General features: G+C 40.8%; 1 protein-coding gene and 1 long non-coding RNA gene across 8 annotated transcripts in view; both read left to right on the top strand.

Moving 5' to 3' along the window:
* The window catches only part of LOC131362260 (uncharacterized), a 5,418-nt gene extending 1,974 nt beyond the window's left edge, over nucleotides 1-3,444 (top strand). Inside the window, exons 1-4 of one of the 3 annotated variants that reach the window (XR_009206145.1) lie at nucleotides 1-64; nucleotides 236-365; nucleotides 761-846; nucleotides 1,366-3,444. The exon at nucleotides 1-64 is cut by the window's left edge and continues 730 nt beyond it. This is a non-coding gene — a long non-coding RNA (uncharacterized LOC131362260). Of the gene's footprint in view, nucleotides 366-760; nucleotides 847-1,365 lie in introns of all 3 variants that reach the window. The other 2 variants (XR_009206144.1, XR_009206143.1) reach the window with 2 other exon arrangements.
* Nucleotides 3,445-6,992: 3,548 nt separating this feature from the next.
* The window catches only part of scn1lab (sodium channel, voltage-gated, type I like, alpha b), a 43,993-nt gene continuing 30,985 nt past the window's right edge, over nucleotides 6,993-20,000 (top strand). For 4 of the 5 annotated variants that reach the window (XM_058403676.1, XM_058403673.1, XM_058403677.1 and 1 more), the window contains exons 1-5: nucleotides 6,993-7,323; nucleotides 16,514-16,836; nucleotides 18,603-18,721; nucleotides 18,836-18,925; nucleotides 19,796-19,924. In XM_058403676.1, the coding sequence (XP_058259659.1) occupies nucleotides 16,567-16,836; nucleotides 18,603-18,721; nucleotides 18,836-18,925; nucleotides 19,796-19,924 (608 nt within the window). In that variant the 5' untranslated portion in view covers nucleotides 6,993-7,323; nucleotides 16,514-16,566. Of the gene's footprint in view, nucleotides 7,324-8,172; nucleotides 8,666-16,513; nucleotides 16,837-18,602; nucleotides 18,722-18,835; nucleotides 18,926-19,795; nucleotides 19,925-20,000 lie in introns of those variants that run through there. The other variant, XM_058403675.1, reaches the window with a different exon arrangement.

The raw sequence follows: 20,000 nt of genomic DNA, 5'->3' as shown, positions 1-20,000 counted from the left end.
ATTTAGGCCCATAACTGTAAACTATCTTGTTTTGTTCTGCAGGTCACACAGAGATGCTGTGGAGGTATAAGTATTGCCCTCATAATTGTGAAAAAAGGACACAATTATTTAAACATTATAGGCTCAAGCATAGTAGTTATGCTAGATTTGGTGGTGATATGGGGTTATTTGACTATGGGTTTATACATGGTTTGTGTTTAATGGTTATGTTTTTGTGTAATTGGTTATGTTTCAGGTTTATTGTGAGTTCAACAGAGGGAAAAATCTCAGAGGGGACTTATTTGACTGCTTCTCTTCAGGCCTGTTGGACATCTTCAGGAAGAAGAAAGGCCCAGCTTCTGTCTAAGCTTTTACATCAGACAAAGGTGAGATCTCAGTTCCTCTCTCTCTCCTTCCTTACCTCTTCTCTTCCTTTTTTCTCTCTTCCCTATTATTTTTAATCCTCTCTTGCTCTCTCCATTCCTATATCTGTTCCTCTCATTTTCTGTCTTGCTAAACTCACACGCAGCACATACATTCAAAAACACACTCTCACACACAAACACTATCATCCACACACACACACACACATACACACAAACATGCCCTCATACACACTCACATACACCCACTCACTCAAATACAGACGCACAGTACATATACTTAAGCACACGCTCTCACACACTCATACACAAACACACACACGCAAACACACTCATACACTCACATTAATACATTTATCTCAAGCAAACTGTGCTGTACAATATGTTTTTTCTTTCAGAATTCTGAACCATCAGATGTCTTTGTCTTCGGGGACTGCCAATCATTTTAGGGGATGATCCTCCTGCATTTTCCAAGACCTGCTCTGTAAGTGATTATCTTGTTGTAAAATGTTCTCTTTTTTTAGGGCTGTGAATCTTCCCTTGCCTCGGAGTTCGATTACGATTCAGAGGGTCATGATTTGATGCAGCTTGTCCTCTGATTCCAATGTATTATTAATTGTTTAGATATTAATAATAGTAAGAATGTACACTCATTGTTTTTATTTACTAGCTGCCTTTAAACCATGAACAAGTCAAATTACATGAGAAACCGTCTATTTCTTTTAAGGTTCTTAGAAGTAACAGTTCACATAAATATGACTGGTTATAGCAAACTTGATTAGCATGAAAATGATTTTTATTAGAGTTGTGTCTGGTTAAGACATGGTGCCATGTACGGTTAATTCAACTTAAGACTGGTTTTGTCCTTTTTAAATGAACTGTGGTGTAGTTTATATTGTATGGTTCTTTTCCTTATTATACAGTTGGAGATACGTTTTGGTGTACAACAAAGTATTAACTAGCATGATGATGTCTTCTCCTTGTCTCCTTCTTTCTGTTTTAGGATGTAGCTGACAAGGGTGTATACAGTCAAACTTCTGCATCGACAAGGAAAGTCCTCAGCTAAACCCGTCAAGTTTTTGAGCACACATTACTTAGTTTTATTAAGGCAACCGGTTTCCTCAAATATAAAGTAAATTCAACTCATCCGGGTTTACAGTGTGGCGGACAGACGACTGGATCAGAGCATCTCCAAAACTGCAGCTCTTGTGGGGTGTTCCCGGCCTGCAGTGGTCAGTATCTCTTAAAAATGCTCCAAGGAAGGAACAGTGGTGAACCGGCGACAGGGTCATGGGCGGTCAAGGCTCACTGGGGAGTGATCCGATCCAACAGACTGTTGCTCAGATTGCTGAAGAAGTTAATGCTGGTTCTGATAGAAAGGTGTCGGAATACACAGTGCAGGACGGGTCAGGGCTGTTTTGGCAGCAAAAGGGGGACCGACACCAATATTAGGCAGGTGGTCATAATGTTATACCTGATCGGTGTAGTTACATTTAATGTTATGACTTGGGTTAAAGCAACTCTAAAAAAAAAATAAAATATAAAGTCTCTACAGTGAAACAGATATGAAGTGTGAAGTGTAGGTAAATGGTGAAATACAGAGACGTTCAGGGGGTGGGGGGGTGTACAAACTTTTGCACCCGAGTCTATGCTTATTGGGACCATTGTGTGTCTTTTAACAACAGCTTGATTAAGCTGCTTCAGATTCTATCACACGCACACACACACACACACACACATTCTTCATCCAACTGGTTCACAAAGGAAATTCCTCTGTGTTCATGTATTTCTGTGCGAATCAATAATATGACCTCACTTCCTGTCATTCCAGGTTATTTTGTGCCCACAGTGGACTGTTTACTTTACACGTCCTCCAACTAGCTGTGAACTCAACATAGGAAGTACACAGTCTGTGTGTTTGTGCACGTGTGTGTGTGTGTTTGATTATGAACATGTTTATATACATGTGTGGGTTGTGTGTAGGCGCATGTGTGTTGTTGGTGTATAATGTGTGTGCGAGTGTGAATGGAGTTGAGGCTGGTGTTTAGCGCAGAAACGCTAATGAGTACACATGACAGTGCTAATACTGTTTCTCTCTCACTGTGTGTGTGTGTGTGTGTGTGAGAGAGAGGTTGACAAAAACTGTTTGTTTGTTTGTTTTTCTGGCCCTGAAATTAGCTCCTCCCCTCAGCTAAAACAGAACAACTCAGTTCTATGTCTTTTCCTAAACACAGCTCAAAGGGCTTCTAGGTTTACTTGAGAGATTTTTTGTTGCATGTGCTGTTTGTCTCAGACAGCAGAGCTCAAAATATTATAAACAGCCATTTTAATTGGAGCTTCCGTTTAAGGAATACAACTCACAAGCTCATATTAACAACATAAAGTAATAAATGTAATACAAAAGCCTCTGTGTGATATTTTGACGGATATGTTTCTTGATAAATACACTATATTGCCAAACGTTTTGGGACACCCCTCCAAATCATTGAGTTCAGGTGTTGTTTTTCAGGGGTTGGACTCGGCCCCTTAGTTCCAGTGAAAGGAACTCTTAATGCTTCAGCTTCATACCAAGACATTTTGGATGATTTCATGCTCTTTGTGGGAACAGTTTGGGGATGACCCCTTCCTGTTCCAACATGACTGCACACCAGTGACCAAAGCAAGGTCCATAAAGACATGGATGAGTGAGTTGGGTGTGGAGGAACTTGACTGACCTGCACAGAGGGATAAATTTAGAGCGGAGACTGTGAGCCGGACCTTCTCGTCCAGCATCAGTGCCTGTGACGTCCGAAAACTTTTGGCAATATAGTGTAAATTGAGAGCGTGACATTATTTTAGTACTTGAAGGTGTTTATCCCACATCTCAGGGTTCTTTTGCATGAGAAAAAAAAAACTCGTTCAGTTGGTGGAGTGAATCAACTCAACTTCGCTCACTCGACTCACTGCTCGATTCACTGATTCACTGATTCCCCCGAGCCCCTGGCGGCTGAAACGCTTAAGCAGTGCGCGCGGAATGTCAAAACCGAGCCGATGCGTCATGCATCACGGGAGGCTCGTGGCGGCTCGAGCTCTCGGGCGAAGTGATCTCTGTAATGCAGTAATGAGATGCTCTGTCCTGGCTGTCTTTCTTTTTTTCTTTTTCTTTTTCTTTTTCTTTTTCTTTTTCTTTTTCTTCGGAAAGAGGACGTTTGTAAATAAACTCCTTGGTGCTGCATGGCTTGGCATTGCACACAGAGTTTTGGGGGATAAAAACAACGATTAAATTTTTTAAAAATCACGAGATGTATTTTGATAAATAATTTTGTACTGTGTTTAGTGGTTTTGTTCCAATCTGCCTGCTGAGTACACGGAGTTCCACATGGCTGAGCACGTGGTTGCCAGATTGTGCGTTTTTACCATGCGGTTGTCCTTGTAGATGGAGTGCAGGAATACATTTACTTCGACATACGGACAAATGAATATACAGAGACACATCAAATTATCACAAACACTTAAAATATTTTATATATATATATATATATATATATATATATATATATATATATATATATATATATATATATATATATATCTATATATATATAAATTTTAATTTAATTTTTATATTTAATTTTAATTCATAACCTCTTCATCCTGGTTACACTGGATCCCGGGATTATCCTGGGAATTCTTCGGAATACATCCTACATGGATATGTTGCTATGGTGCTAATTAGCGTCCAAAATTTGCACTGTTGCTTCGTTAAAACAGTGATGCAGCAGCGCTTTAGTCTGTTCAGATCCTCGTCTTCACTCTCTGCTCAAACGGATCAGCTTCCAAAGCCTCAGTCATAGCTGTGCCAAGTCTGTGCCATAACTCAGCATAACTATGTAAAGTGCAGCATATTCTGGAAATCCATCTTTAAGGAGTGCATCAATTTCTCATTAATTTGATATCAACCTTTGCTCATGGTGAGTGAGAAAGGAAGCTCTTGCTCTCGCTTTCATTATTAAATCTTAAAGGAAAACTTGAGCCTTATTCCTGAAGGTTGTTGAACATCATTGTACATGTGTAAGCAATAACAATGTCCCTCTCTGATGTCCGAACCTGAACTCGGCACCAGAATCAGCATTTCACGTTTTAGTGTAGTGTTTTCTTTTAGGATTAAAAATGAATAAATCCATACTATTAATATTAGTTAGTTCTCTCTATCTCTATCTTAAATCTACCAGCTAAAATCCATTAGAGCAGTCTAGCAACCCAGCATCAGCAGCAGGTCTGAGAGATATGGTGGTGGTGGTAGCTCAAGTGGTTAAGGCTCTGGGTCGTTGATCAAGCCCCAGCACCACTGAGCTGCCACCGTTGGGCCCTTGAGCAAGGCTCACAACCCACTCTGCTCCATCTGACCCAGCGCTCTCACCTCAACCCTCTGACCCCAACTCTTCAAGGATGGGCTATATGAAGAAAGAATTTCACTGTGCAGTAATGTATACGTGACAAATAAAGACAACTTGAATAGTTCTTTCTAGAATTTCTGTAATTCATGGCTGTGGTCAGCAGAGGGCGTTCCTCTCCTTCTGGTGATACAGCATAGTTTCTATCCCTGGTCCTGGAGAACCTCGTGTCCTGCACTGTTTGAACTGGTAATTAGCCAAGCGAGCAGGAGAACGCTAAGCTGTACAAGACGAGGAGATTTGCAGGAACAACAGTTGAATATAAACATATTTTGGTTCCCCCTGAAGAACCTTTCAATAAGAGGTTCTTAAAAGAAAAACTTTAGACTTAAGAATGTTTATAGTCACTATATAGGACCTTATATGCCATGGAAAGGCTGAAAGACTCTTCATTTATGTTCAAGGTTCTTCAGAGAACCATACACCTTGACTAAGAACCATTTAAGAACCGTTTTAAGAACCATTTTTAAGAGATAGGGAATAAAAAAACACCAGCTGTGTTGTTCTAGTCTGATAAGCGCTTTGGTAGGATTGGGTTAAGCTACGTCATGTAGTCTGTTTATAGATGTGTGACAGTATGACGCTTATTAAGAGTGAATGATCATTTTATCATTGATAAAAATATGACGCCTAATGGGAATGTATGAGGTCAGAAAGGTTCATTAGAGAAGCGGGTAAATATGTCTCACTGTATTAAAATGATGCAGTTAAGATATAGATTATTGACAACGAGAACACACAAGCAGAGCAATTAGGTCCATTTTTATCATAATGATGATGTAATAGTTTTACACACATGCTTTAGTTTCCAAGTTGTAAAACTGTAGTCAAGGCAACCAAGATGTATGTGTATTAGATATGAGGATTCTTCAGGCTGTAATGGTTCCTTGTACAAAAGAACAAATACCTGAAAGGAATCTCCTTCCTGAAACACATGGCATATGTTTATACTAAACCGTTTACCCTGGGATCAGTCATCCTGCTGCTCATTTGTTATTCCTGTAAGACATCAGCATTGTGACCTGCACTGATGTCCACAGGTGTACATTGTTATTGCTAGAACATTTAGGCATAACATAATGAGCAGTGAGAGGTGAAGTGTATAACACTGATGATCTCCTCATCATGGCACCTGTTAGTGGGTGGGATATATTAGGCAGCAAGTCAACATTTTGTCCTCAAAGTTGATGTGTTAGAAGCAGGAAAAATGGACAAGCGTAAGGATTTGAGCGAATTTTTATGAAGGGCCAAATTGTGATGGCTAGACGACTGGATCATAGCATCTCCAAAACTGCAGCTCTTGTGGCGTGTTCCCGGTCTGCATTGGTCAGTATCTGTCAAAAGTGGTCCAAGGAAGGAACAGTGGTGAACCGGTGACAGGGTCATGGGCGGTCAAGGGTCATTGATGCACGTGGGGAGAGAAGGCTGGCCCGTGTGATCCGATCCAACAGACGAGCTACTGTTGCTCAAACTGCTGAAGAAGTTAATGCTGGTTCTGATAGAAAGGTGTCAGAATACACAGTGCAGGACGGGCAGCAAAAGGGAGACCAACACAATATTAGGCAGGCAGTCTTAATGTACACTTGATTGGTGTATAAAGGCAAAATAATGAACATCTCAAGCACAAAGGATGACGGCCAAGTTTTGCTGTTCCTCTTGTTCCTAAGAACAAGAACTTCTTTTCATGTTCACCGTGATTGTACAGATTGTACAGGTAGAGATGAAGTGGGGGCTCTGGCTCGTTGACCGTAAGATCAGGGTTCAAGACCCAGAACCGCAAAGCTGCCACTGTTGTGCCCTTGAGCAAGGCCCAACCTGCTCCAGGGGCACTGCATCATGTCTGACCCTGCGCTCTGACCCTGACCAAGGATGGGATATGTGAAGAAAGAATTTCATTGTGCAGTAATGTATATGTGACAAATAAAAACAACTTAAACCAAAGAATATAAATAATAATAATAATAAGTCTAATATAAAGTTTTCTTTTCAAGTAGTGCTTGGCCACTTGTGTTTAGGCCTTTCCCTGCTGAAAATCCATGTGTTTATGTAAACAAATCCTTTGCTCTTGTGCTTCTATTGCACAGTTAAACAACATCATCTTCATCATCACGCGAATAAAAGCAAGATGCGTCCACGACCACGTCCCTGATTATGTCATCTGCCCCGAGTTGCACACGCGGGTGGGGTCGAGAAACGGAGAGAGAACGCTAGAAAGAGGTAGATCGAAGGAGAGGGAGGGGGAGGTTTTAAGGTACACCGGTGCACGCGCGTATAGAAGCAGCCCCGTGCGACAACCGGAAGCGCCTATAGGCGACACATGGCAAGACGAACGACGGTCGAGAGAGCGGTTTTAACAGGATAAAAGCAACCTCCTTTTCTTCATCAAACCTATCAAGTCAGGTGTAAAGAAGATTTTACGTGTACTAGGTGGGAAAAAACCCGGACCCTGCCCAAGCGGATCATAAATAAAAAACAATCAAATAATTAAATAAACAAGAGGAACGGACTCGGCAGCGGGCTTCGCCATGGTGAGTGTTGGCTAAACAGATCAATCGAGAAGGAAAAAAAGAAAATCTAGAAACCCTTTTGGAGAAATGTGTGTAGAGCCTATGGATGAGAAGGATCACGTTTATTTGTCTTCAGACAATATTAGGATGAAGAATACTCAGAGAAAGGAGGGGGGTCGATTATCAAAAAAATAAATAAATAAATCAGTGGGCTTCAGTGATTAATGAACGTGTTCTGGATAAACACACTGCCCATAGCGTGCTGGACATGTCTGTGTTGGCCTTTTAACTTATAATGCCTTTATTCCTTACTGGAATCCACCAAGGTGTGTTTATTACTGTTATTATTATTATTTAAAAAGATGTCTATTTGCGCTTTTTGGCATATGGAGGTTTAAAGGGTTCGTTTTTGAGCCGTAATGCTAGGATGATCTGATCTGATCTAATCTAATCACTTCTGATCGGATTTATTCTTATTTATTTCAACAAACAAATGTCTCTGTATCGCGTATTAAAGGCTGGCTAGATGTGGGATATTTGTCTGTTTTGATTCTTTTTGGTGGGGGGAGAGGAGATAATGAGCGTTATGACTGGTGTGTGTGTGTGTGTGTGTTTATGCAGGGTGGGGGGGGGTTGTCATCAACAGATTGTTATGGATCTATGATAACGCTAAGATAAATGATTGAGATTTATTATTACATAAGAATTTCTAGGCCTAAATCCTGTCTATTGATGAGGAGTGTCATTGAAAAGGGGCGCGAGCGCGCGCGACCCCCTCTTCTCTCTCTCTCTCTCTCCCTCTCTCATCTCCACACCCACCTCTCCTCGACTGGGGGAAAAAAACGAGAAAACAGGAAAGTCTAAAAGCAAAGAGTGCACGCGCCGAGCAAAATCGTTCCCTTCTAAATCCAATCCGCGTCATTCTGATTGATTCAGGAGCCATTTTAGATTTATTTATTTGGAATATTTTTATGCACAGCCTGAACCCCCCTCCCTCTCCTCCTGTTCAGTAAGAAGGCACGCCCAGAGACGTTTTCGTTGTCGCCTAGACACCGTTTAACCCTTTCCGGTACGACTGCTTACATCAATCTCGGTCTCGAGCTCGAAGTGTCGCGAAGCTTGGGGCGCGAGCGAGCGGTGGATGGTTTCCTAACGAAGATGCTGTTTGCAAAGGCGTAGAACCTGTGAGGGACCCGCGCGCGCGTGTGCGTGTGTGGAGAAAACGGACTCCTGGTAAAAAGGAAAAAAGAACAAAAAATACAGGCTTTTATTTCTCCTTCTGCGCGGTGGAAATGAACAGAGACGTCAACATGGCGACAGCTGCTGCGCCCGTGCGTTCCGACACGAAGCCGTGGCAGTGAAGGTAGGGCCTTACCTGCCTCCTAAACACACACACACACACACACACATGAAAGACATGCTGTGCGTGTTTTAACGTGTCAGGTCAACGGAGGGAGAGACCGGATGTGTCGTGAGAGGCACGCGCTCCTAGGTGACCTTGTCCAGCACCCATATTGACGTCGGATTTTTAGGCATCGATAAGCCACACACTCCCTACTTGCTGATGATAAAATGGTGTGTTTGATATCGCAGACACGTCCCTCATTTGCATATTTCCGACATTAAATATATATTTCGTGCCTTTTTCTGTTATTTCACTTTCTCTAACCTACTTGTTGATGAACGCAAGCGATCCTTGATCCTTCAGCATCACCTCTGCATATCATCAGTTCATGTCTCTCGTATATATTACTGATTATATTTACTGGGATATGTTACATAGCTACGTTAATAGCGACCTTTAGACTTCATCACGCGCTCACGATGTAGTCTAAATCATAGGCGACATTTAAAGGGTGTGTGTGTGTGTGTGTGTGTGTGTGAGTGAGAGAGAGAGAGAAATCACACACACACACACACACATTATTCTTTCATTATCCGTTGCAAACTGTGTCTATACCATGAAAACAAGCGCACGACACGTGGCGTTAACGTTCATGTCAGTGTGCCCGAGAACGCGCGTGCACCTGCGTTTCAGCACCGCGGACAGCCGCCGTTTTGCCATTTGGACGGTCGAGCCGATTCGATTTCCATTTCGATTTCAAGCGGTGCGAATAGATATCGCTTTTCACGTGCCTATAAATCGTGTAACCGAACAGTCTTTACAACTGCAAGTGAAAAAATGTCATTTAATATTATTTTATTTTAACATTTGGGTATTTAAGATGTAAAAGCCTTTGTGTAGAACCTCTCAGGGTGTTCTGGTTACCTTCTACCACCTCCTAAAAGCATAATGATATCCGAGGTGGACAGTCCATCATAAATTGTCCCCAGGTGTGGTGAGTGATGTGTGTGGATTCCCGTGATCAGCTCTGGTGACCCTGTGACCCTGACCAGAATAAAATTCTAACTCAAGATGAATGAATGGAGGAAAGACATAAATCAATGTCTATAGGATTGTAAATTAAGATGCTGGTTAAATTAGTTGTGTAATTGTTTTGGGAATGCCTGGGTGATGTTTATAACGCTAATGGAAGGCAAAAATCAGCACTGGATCTCAAACAAATGACCAAATGACTCTCGTGTATAAATTCTAGTATGATAAATATATAGTGTAAGAAAGTACAGTATAATGAGGATGGGTTCCTTTTGTCTGGTTCCTCTTAAAGTTCCTCGCTCATGTCTTCTCAGGGAGATTTTCCCATAAAGCAGCTTTGGGACAATGTGTGCGGATAACACTCGATATTAATAACTCGGAAAGATATGAAGGTACCAGCTCTGTTAAATCAGTTGGATTTGTGGGAATGATGATGAAGATTTCATGGAATGCATGGGGGTGGGGGTGGGGGTGGGGGGTTGAGTTCTAGCACTGTTAGGAAACGTTGGTTGAAATCTTTCTTTCTTTCTTTCTTTCTTTCTTTCTTTCTTTCTTTCTTTCTTTCTTTCTTTCTTTCTTTCTTTCTTTCTTTCTTTCTTATTTGCATATTATCTACATTAAATATATATTTTGTGCCTTTTTCTGTTATCTCACTTTCTCTAACCTACTTGTTGAACGCTTCCTTTCTTTCTTTCTTTCTTTCTTTCTTTCTTTCTTTCTTTCTTTCTTTCTTTCTTTCTTTCTTTCTTTCTTTCTTTCTTTCTTTCTTCCTTCCTTCCTTCCTTTCTCTCTCTCTCTCTCTCTCTCTCTCTCTTTCTTCCTTCCTTCCTTCCTTCCTTCTTTCCTCACTTATACAGTTAGAACTTGCTCTCAGACTGTAAGAAAAGACAAAGCCGGGATTTTTACTCCTGTTGAGTGTGAATCCACTCTGCTATTGGACTCCATCTTCTCAGTGCAGGCACTTTTAATATTTCCTAGTCCACATGCCCATGCCTACGCATACACCCACACTCACTCACTCACACACACACACACACACACACATTTGTAAATATGAGATTACACACAAAGTTATGTTTAAAGCCAACGATAAGTGCTGCTCAGTATCATATGGTACACAACCTCATGGGTCTCGTCTGCTTAAATGTTCTCAGAAAGGGTTCCTCAAGGGTTCTTTACATAGTTAAGGGATGAAGAGGCTAACAGGGAAACACTTCTGGTGTAGGTTGATTTCTATAAGACTGATCAGATCAGTTTAATCATGTTTTTCTTCACTGATGAATTATTGAAAAAGTCTGTTCCAAAACTAGAATGGATGTGTGTTTGAGACCGGAGTCTGTGTAGTCATTCAGTAGAACCTTCAGTCCTTCCAGAGATGGACAAAAGGAAGAATTATGGAGGAACTTGTGCAATAACTAGCCATGATATAAGACGCCAAACGGATTGGAAAACACACAACATTCGTTCTAGTAGTATTTAATGAAATACAAATCAAATAGTCTTTTAATAGAAACAATAAAAGTCTATGGATTTCTGCGGCACAATAAATCATCATGAAAGATCTCCACTCTCCACTCCGTCCAGTGCAGGAGAGCCTTTTACTGTCACAGGGGTTCTAGCATCTTTCTTTCTTTCTTTCTTTCTTTCTTTCTTTCTTTCTTTCTTTCTTTCTTTCTTTCTTTCTTTCTTTCTTTCTTTCCTCTCTCTTTGCCTTTCTTTCTTTCTTTCTTTCTTTCTTTCTTTCTTTCTTTCTTTCTTTCTTTCCTCTCTCTTTGCCTTTCTTTCTTTCTTTCTTTCCTCTCTCTTTGCCTTTCTTTCTTTCTTTCCTCTCTCTTTGCCTTTCTTTCTTTCTTTCTTTCTTTCTTTCTTTCTTTCTTTCTTTCTTTCTTTCTTTCTTTCTTTCTTTCTTTCTTTCCTCTCTCTTTGCCTTTCTTTCTTTCTTTCTTTCTTTCTTTCTTTCTTTCTTTCTTTCTTTCTTTCTTTCTTTCTTTCTTTCTTTCTTTCCTCTCTCTTTGCCTTTCTTTCTTTCTTTCTTTCTTTCTTTCTTTCTTTCTTTCTTTCTTTCTTTCTTTCTTTCTACAGGTTTCTGCTATATTAGTGTATATTATAACAGTTAAAATATTAAAGATGTTTTTGTAGATTTAATGTAATATAAATGAATCCTGACCAAAGATAATAATAAACAGAATGGAAATGTTTAAGGATTAAATGCGAGGTTAAAGGTGACACTCGTGTGTTTGTTGCACCGGTATGAGTTTCATCAGCATGCTGAAGTATTGCGATGTGTTTTTCTTAAGCACGCTACAAAAAATAAAAATAAAGGTTCCTCGCGGGTTCTTTGAATGTTTAAGACTCATCATCTTGCTAAAGAGGCTCCGCTGTTCGGGTCTCGGGTTCTACAGGCAGGGTTTATTAATGAACATGAACTCGATGGGAAGGAGCAAGGCTTCAGGAAGCCACTGATTGGGTTTAATGCTCTCAGTAAAGTGTCCTTTGAGCGTGTTTTGGAGGAGATTATTTACAATCACAGCCTCTGGTGTCACCCAGATGAGGATGAGGTTCAGTTTTGAGTTTGGTTCCTCTCCACGTTCCTTCCTCATAACGTCTCGCTCAATAGAGAGATAAATCTAAAGAACAAAAATAAAATTTAAATAATTAAAAAAATTAAATAAAATGCATTTTAATAAAAAAAAAAACTAAATAATTTAAAAAAGAATAAATAAATAAATAAATAAATAAATAAATAAATAAATAAATAATAAAAGTTAAATCATTCTATTATTTTAATCAAAAAATATAAACTATTTAATAATGAAAAAATAAAATAATTTTATATCTTTCATAAAAAGTAACATTTAAGACATTTGAGATGAAAAATAATATGAAAAATAAGTGCTTGGTTAAGGTAGCGCTAAGTGGTCTCTCCTGAAATTGTGCCACGCCTTACTAAGCACCCAAGCACCCATGGAGTAAAAAAAAGGAAAAAATATGAAATATATTATTTAGTCTTGATTGAATAATTGTACGAGTTTTAAAAAATTCACCCGCAAATAAATTCAATTGACATTTGACTCTTTTTAAAATCCAGAATTAAAGAAAGAGAAGCAGAAACACAAACAGAAAGAAAGATAGTTTTTGGTATTCCCTGATGTCTCTCTCTCTCTCTCTGAGAGGTGTGTTGAGGCCATGGTGGAGATGATGTGCAGAGACGTGGCGTTCTGTGTAATGGCTCTCCCGGGGTTTGTCTCAGGGTGGGGGGTTGGACGCTGTAAAACCGGTGTGTGTGTGTGTGTGTGACCGAGTTGTTTGTGACTGCGCTCTCAAAAGGGAACATGCTGCACCGCTTGGGCGGCGCTGAGGCGCTGTAGTGGGAGAGACCAGAAGACATGAACACACACACACACACACACAGTATTAGGCTAGTATTAGACTCGTGCATTGTTCTGGCGCTCTGAAGCGGGGTCTGGTGGATCTGTGAGTCAGAGCGACGTCCCGGGAGTGACGTAGATCAAAGACATTTACACTCGTCTGCTGTCTCTGCATTGATCCCGGAAAAATAGCACTAATAACTCCGTGCAGCTGGACACGACCTTTTTAAATACGCCATTTCGCGTCCGGCGTTTCTGATTTGTTTCAGTTTGATATGACGATTATGTAAAGAATAAAATGCTTTCTAAAGGAAAAGAATAACACCAACAATAATAATAACAACGCAGTGATGTGTTTATAAATGCTTTATTACTGTTATACTACAACGGCTTTCTGCTTTATTTATTCTTAGACAGCAGTTAGGTCCAATGCTTGTTATCAGTTCTCCTGAATATGAAAAACCCCTCGTATTAAGACGTAAAGGAAAGAAAGGAAGACCATTACGCCTTCAAAAATTAAACAAATGATTTGCTCATATTGCGTCTGGTAGAGCTGTTAATAACTATATGGATGTCTTATTCATGAAGCTGTCGTATAAAAGCGACATCATGATCGGGTTCGTTGTGTAAATTGATGTGTAACATCCTTATATAGGACATTTAACAGCCTTGTGTAGGATGTTATGTGTGTATTTTTTTTATCTCTTTATAGTTTCTCTGGTTGTTTGGGATCCAGAAGTGTCCAAACGTGTGGCTGTCCAAAAAAGAGTGTAAAATATCCCAGTGTAAGGAATTGAACGATATTGTCGATGTTATCAGGTTTTTTTCCCGTCTGACCAATCAGATTAGAGAATTCATTAGCGTGAAAGACCACAGAGTTGATTCGTAGCTCTGACCGGAATCGAGTGGTGATTTGTACGCTCTTGTACACTGTGTGTGTGTGTGTGTGTGTTTTAATCCTGACTGATGGACAGAAGAGCTGGGCAGTATGAGGAGAAGGAGTTGGGTTTCCACCAGAGAGAGATGATTTGTCTCATTACGCACAATAAAAGACCAAATGCGACTTCATGAAGCTCACGACTCTTCTGAACGACTCCAGCACTCCATTTCCTCAAGACTCTAGCAGTAATTTGAAAGGCTTTTCTTTCTGACTCTCTCTCTCTCTCTGTGTCTCACTCTCAGTCTGTCTCTCTCACTTCAGTCTCTTACTTTCTAATCTCTCTCACGGTCTGTATCTCTCTCTCTCTCGCTCTCTCTCTTTCTCACTCTGTCTCACATTGTCTCTTTCTGTCTGTCTGTCTCTCTCTCTGTATCTCTCTCTCCTTCTGTCTCTCTTTCTTTCTCTTTGTCTGTCTCTCCCACTCTCCCTGTCTCTCTTTCTCTTTGTCTGTCTCTCTCACTCTCCCTGTCTCTCTCTGTTTCTCTTCGTTTCTCTCTGTCTCTCTCTCTCTCTCTCTCTCTCTCTGTCTGTCTGTCTGTCTGTCTCACTCTCCCTATCTCTCTGTGTCTCTCTCTATCTCACTCTCTCTGTCTCTCTGACTCACTCTCTGTCTCACTCTCTGTCTCTCTCTCTCTTTCTCTGTTTCTCTCTCAGTCTGTCTCACTCTCCCTGTCTCTCTCTTACTCTCTCTTTCTCTCAGCCTGTCTCTCTCACTTGGTCTGTTACTCAAAATCTCTCGCTCTATATCTCTGTCTCTCTCAGTCTGTCTCGCATTCTCTTTCTCTGTCTGTCTGTCTCACTCAGTCTTACACTCTCTCTCTCTCTCTCTCTCTCTCTCTCTCCATCATTTCTTCCTGCATGATTCTATATCCACACATATTAATGCACTCTGTCCACATCCTCTGAACCAGAGGCTGGACCCTCAATCACAAATGAATGTCATCATTCAGAAGACCCCCCCACACACACACAGTTGTAACAAATGATGTCATGTCCTGTTGGAAAGATTTTTTTTTCCCATGAGCCATGTCCGTGAGGGTTCGAGAGATTTGCAGACGATATGCCAAGAGATGTTTCATCACGCTGTAATTTTGCTGACCTCGCTGGCTCTCTCACTGGCCGCTCGTGGATTCGCCCATAAATTCTTCATGTCTCATCAGGAGAGATTTTTCAGAGGCTTGTCGTGCTCAAGGAATCGCTCGCGTGATGTGAAATTGCTTTAAAACACGAGCGTGTGGTTGATTTTTACGAACAGTTTGGTCTTATTACCTTCACACAGTCAGGACGACTGTGACCTGGACGAGCTAAAACTCGATCTAGATGACTAGAGAAAATAAAATAAAAAGCTGGTGAATGTTGGAATCGAGTGATAGTTACAGACACAGTGATTTAACTTTTATTGTTTTTGCATAGAAAGGGTCATATACAACTATATACAATTGCTTCTTCACAAAAAAAGGTAACTAACCCTCTGAACCCCTCCAAACACCCCACCCCCACCTCCCAGTGGTCCCCCAAGTCCAGGCCACCTTACAATAAATTTGCAATCAAAACAAATTGCCTGCAAAAATTTCCATAAATGATAAATAAATACAATAATAGAGCATGATTACTGAGCCGGCGGAGAAGAAAATGCTTTAATCTGGAGGTCATGAGCGTCTGTCAGACACCTGTCACTCCTGCGGTCAGCGCTGTGTCCAGGAAGTCGGTGAAACTCTGTACAGGACATTGTATCCGGCTCAGAAATGTCGATTACGGTAATGTCACAATGTCCGGAACCTCTTTGTACCTGTTTTTGTCGGTCATTGTTTGTTTGTTTGCCTGTTTGTTTGTGTATCTGTTTATGCGCTGTCTTGTCTAAGGTTTCCACGTTATGGTTTATTTCCCCCATGTCTTTTGGTAGTTACATTCGTTTCATGTTATTATACAGTAGCAGTGCTTTATTTTAATCCCACGTATGGGTCTGACTCCATGGCGTACGGGTGCATGTGGTGACCACGGAGCTCCGGGTTTGAGCCCTGCTTCGGGAGGAGTTGCCCAGATGTTACACACAGACACAAGAAGTCTCGCTAAATGATGACAATGAGAATGAGAATCTGAATGAGAGGAATGAGAGTATTTTCGAAACGCTTGACAGTCTGATGATTTGTTGTGGGCTTTCTATCTTTACCTGGGTGTGAAGATGTTTTAGCTACAGAACTCATGATAGCGGGAAGTGAATGGAGGTGTTTGTAGGTTTCTGTGGATCTCTGGTGGAGATCTGGACATCTGGAGCATGTGATTACCCTCAGAATCTGTTGGTAGTTTTGGAAAAAATACTTGTTGATCAAACGAAATCCATAATGAAATTCTACACATTGGAACTGACCAGGCGTGCTGTTTTTGTTTTCTAAGCAAGGTTTTAGCTACTGTAACTAACCCACTAGCTAGATCTTTCTCCAGCCTGCAACTCCTCACAGTTATCAGTCTAACAGTTCATCCAGCTTCTTCCATGATAAATAAAAAGTTCCATTGTTTTTATTCCAGCTCCCGGTGTGACCGTAGGCTAGCTGGTCCGGCTCCAGGAGCAGGATGTCAATATGGCTGCCCAGCTGCTCGTTCCTCCCGGACCTGACAGCTTCCAGCAATTCAGTCCAGAATCGCTCGCTGCTATCGAGCGGCGCATCGCCGAGGAAGCGGCCCAGAGGTCCAAAGGCGAGAGGCGCAGCGATGAAGATGACGAGAACGGACCCAAGCCCAACAGCGACCTGGAGGCGGGGAAATCCCTGCCCTTCATCTACGGGGACATCCCTCCTGGACTGGTGTCCGTACCCCTGGAGGACCTGGACCCCTACTACAGCAACCAGACAGTATGAGAGCGGGAATGGAGGGAGGGAGGGAGGGAGGGAGGAAGGGAGCAAAAAAAGAGGGAGGGATGGCCAGGGAAAGAGTTGTAGAAGGACATGGGAATCAGATTGGATTGGATTGGAGTTGGAAGGGAAGGAAGCAAAATGGGAGGAAAAAAAGATTAAAAAGCCGGCAGGAAAAGAAAGAGGAAAAGAACAAAGAGGTGAAAAGGAGGATGAAAGGGAAGCATGGGGATAGAAAAAGATGGAAGGAAAGTAAGAGGGAATTGTAGAGGAGGATATCAGGTTAAAAGTGGGGAAGGAAAGGAAATTGGAAAAGGAAGGAAAGAGAGGTTACTTGAGGAGGAATGAAAGGATCAAGAAGTATAGTGAAGGAGGTGAAGAAGGAAGCGAGTGATGGGTGAAAGGAACGAGGGAGGAAAAGAAGGAAGAGATGGAGCAGAAAGAAAGAGGGAAGGAAGGAAGGGGATAGAAAAAAATGAAAGGAAAGTAAGAGGTCATGCCTACAAGGAAATATGGTAAAGAAGTGAAAGGATGGAAGGATCCATGGAGGAAAAAGAAGAGAGGATAGAGAGCAGGGAAAGGAAATGTAGAGGAGGATATAGGGTTAAAAGTGGGGAAGGAAAGGAAATTGGAAAAGGGAGAAAAAAGAGATTATCTTAGGAGGAATGAAAGGATCAAGAAGTAGAGTGAAGGAGGTGAAGGAGCAAGCAAGGGATGGATGAAAGGCAAGAGGGAGGAAACGAGGGAAGGGATGGAGCAGAAAGGAGGAAAAATGACAGAAAAAGAAAAATATATTTATGGGAAAAAAATTTTTTCCATGAAGATTCACCTGAAAGTAAAAATCAAATCATGCTGCTTTAAAAGACAGACATGGAATTCTGATGAGAATAAAATCATCTATAAAAGTTTAGATTGAATAAATTTGACCTGAAATCGAAAATTTGAAATATCAAGCAGGAGAAAGTGAACAGTGTCCAGGCAGATTGTTAAATAAACATTTTTTGAAAAAAAGTGGACACTCAAGGATGCTTTTTTTTGGTAGTTAAGAATTAAAATAAAGCTCTTGTTTCAATTTTATTTTATTTCATTATTAGGAATATAGAACACCTCTGCTGTTGGGTTTGAGGCTTCTTTCGGTAGTTAGAAATTTAAATAAAGCTTTTTTAATTTAATTTAATTTTACTTAATTTTTTCTCTTATTCATTCTTTTGGTAGTTAATAATTTAAATAATTTAATTTAATTTAATTTTTTATTTTATTCATTCTTTTGGTTTCTAAGAATTGAAATAAAGCTTTTTTTAATTTAATGTAATTTTATTTTATTTCATTTTATTTTATATTTTAGAATAGAGAACACCTCTGCTATTAACATTCCACATTACAATCTCTTTGGGTTTTCCAAAAGAACAAACAAGCAAGTAAAAGTGTCTATTTTTTCTGCAAGAATGTTTGAAAAACGAGCAGCATATAAACCTGTGACCTCAGAGACGTGTCCTAATTGTCTCATTTAGTCTCTCTTTATACCCTGCAGGGGTTTTTCTTCCCACAAATGAAATAAGCTGCTTTTATTCCGCACCGTTACGAGGTGATTCTGCTGCCTGGAAACTTTTCCAACTCCAATATATACCAATATGGAGGAATTCAGGTTCTGGTGAAATGACCTCAGCTGGATAAATGAAGAATTTTATTTTCATTATATCTGTAGAGGCTGTGAGCAGGAACGAGGTTTTAACTGCATTTCCCCTGAATGTCTCTGCTTCTTCCAGACCTTTATAGTATTGAATCGCGGGAAGGCGATATTCCGTTTCAATGCCACGCCTGCCCTCTACATCTTGAGTCCGTTCAACCCTCTGAGGAGGATCTCCATTAAAGTGCTGGTGCATTCATATCCTTTACTAGCACTTGTACAGAGCATGTTGGGGGGAAGGGGGGGCAGTAATGGGCCAGAAAAGTAGTGTGTGTGTGTGTGTAAAGTGTACTCTCCTTGACCAATGTCCACGATGTTCAGTTTTGTGATCATGTGCACCATTCTGACTAACTGCGCCTTCATGACACTCAGCAGCCCGCCAGACTGGGCCAAGAACGTGGAGTAAGTCTGACGTTTTTGTTTACATCTGCAAGGAAATCATTAAAGGTGCAGTTTGTGATTCATTTTTTCCTTTCTAGACCTGTAATAATCTTCAAATGCGAAAGAAACAAATTGAGCATCTGGTGGATTCGTCGAGTTTAGCTGGTTTCTTCAGTTCAGATTTCTGTTATGGTTTTCCTGGTCCTAAAATAAACTCCTTAATAAATAAACTCCAGGGTCTTTCCCTGCTCAGAGTGAAGGAGGTGAAGGAGCAAGGAAGGGAGTGATGGATGAAAGGAAAGAGAGAGAGAGAGAGAGAGAGAGAGAGAGAGAGAATAAAGGAATAGATGGAGTCACATTAGCCACAACAAAGTAGCTGACTTGTCGCTAATTGCTAAACTCCCTTGAGGATAAAAGTTCCCTCAGACTGATTTATTTTTGCCGCCGATCCAAAGTCGAACTTTTGTCAGTCAGAGACACAAAAATGACGCAATAACATGACGCAGATTATGTACTAAGACAGGAAAATCCACATTTAATTTAATTTAATTGTTCATTTTGGATCAGAAATGTAACGTAACTACAGAAATCACATGCTAGGCAACTGCCATAAATAGGCAGTTTTCTGCTAAAACCAGCCAAAGAGTTAGCTTTCTGAGTCTTGTCACAGTCATTTAAGAATCTGTGAGCGTTTGAAGGAAAATATGATCTTGTTTCTAAACAAAGAAACTAATTGAGACTGACAAGCTTTAGCGGTTGCTAATAGTTGCTTAGCGTTAGCTGGTTGAAGTAAATTATTATTAGCTAATAGCTTGTTTAGGAGATTCCTGACACTGTATGATAGCTATAGCGGTGTCTGCGTATGTGAATAAGAGTGTTATCGTCCCACAGGTACACGTTCACAGGGATTTACACGTTCGAGTCTCTGATTAAGATCCTGGCTCGCGGCTTCTGCGTGGGAAAGTTCACTTTTCTGCGAGATCCCTGGAACTGGCTGGACTTCAGCGTCATCGTCATGGCGTGCGTGTCATTACTGCCCGTCTTCTTCTTCTTGTTCTTTCACATATGCTAGTCATTGCTATGTTTATTAATGTCA

The sequence above is a fragment of the Hemibagrus wyckioides genome, linkage group LG11 (genome assembly GCF_019097595.1).
Source record: "Hemibagrus wyckioides isolate EC202008001 linkage group LG11, SWU_Hwy_1.0, whole genome shotgun sequence".
Classification (NCBI taxonomy): domain Eukaryota; kingdom Metazoa; phylum Chordata; class Actinopteri; order Siluriformes; family Bagridae; genus Hemibagrus; species Hemibagrus wyckioides.
Note: the sequence above shows the minus strand (reverse complement) of the source record. Positions and strands in the feature narration are given on the sequence as shown.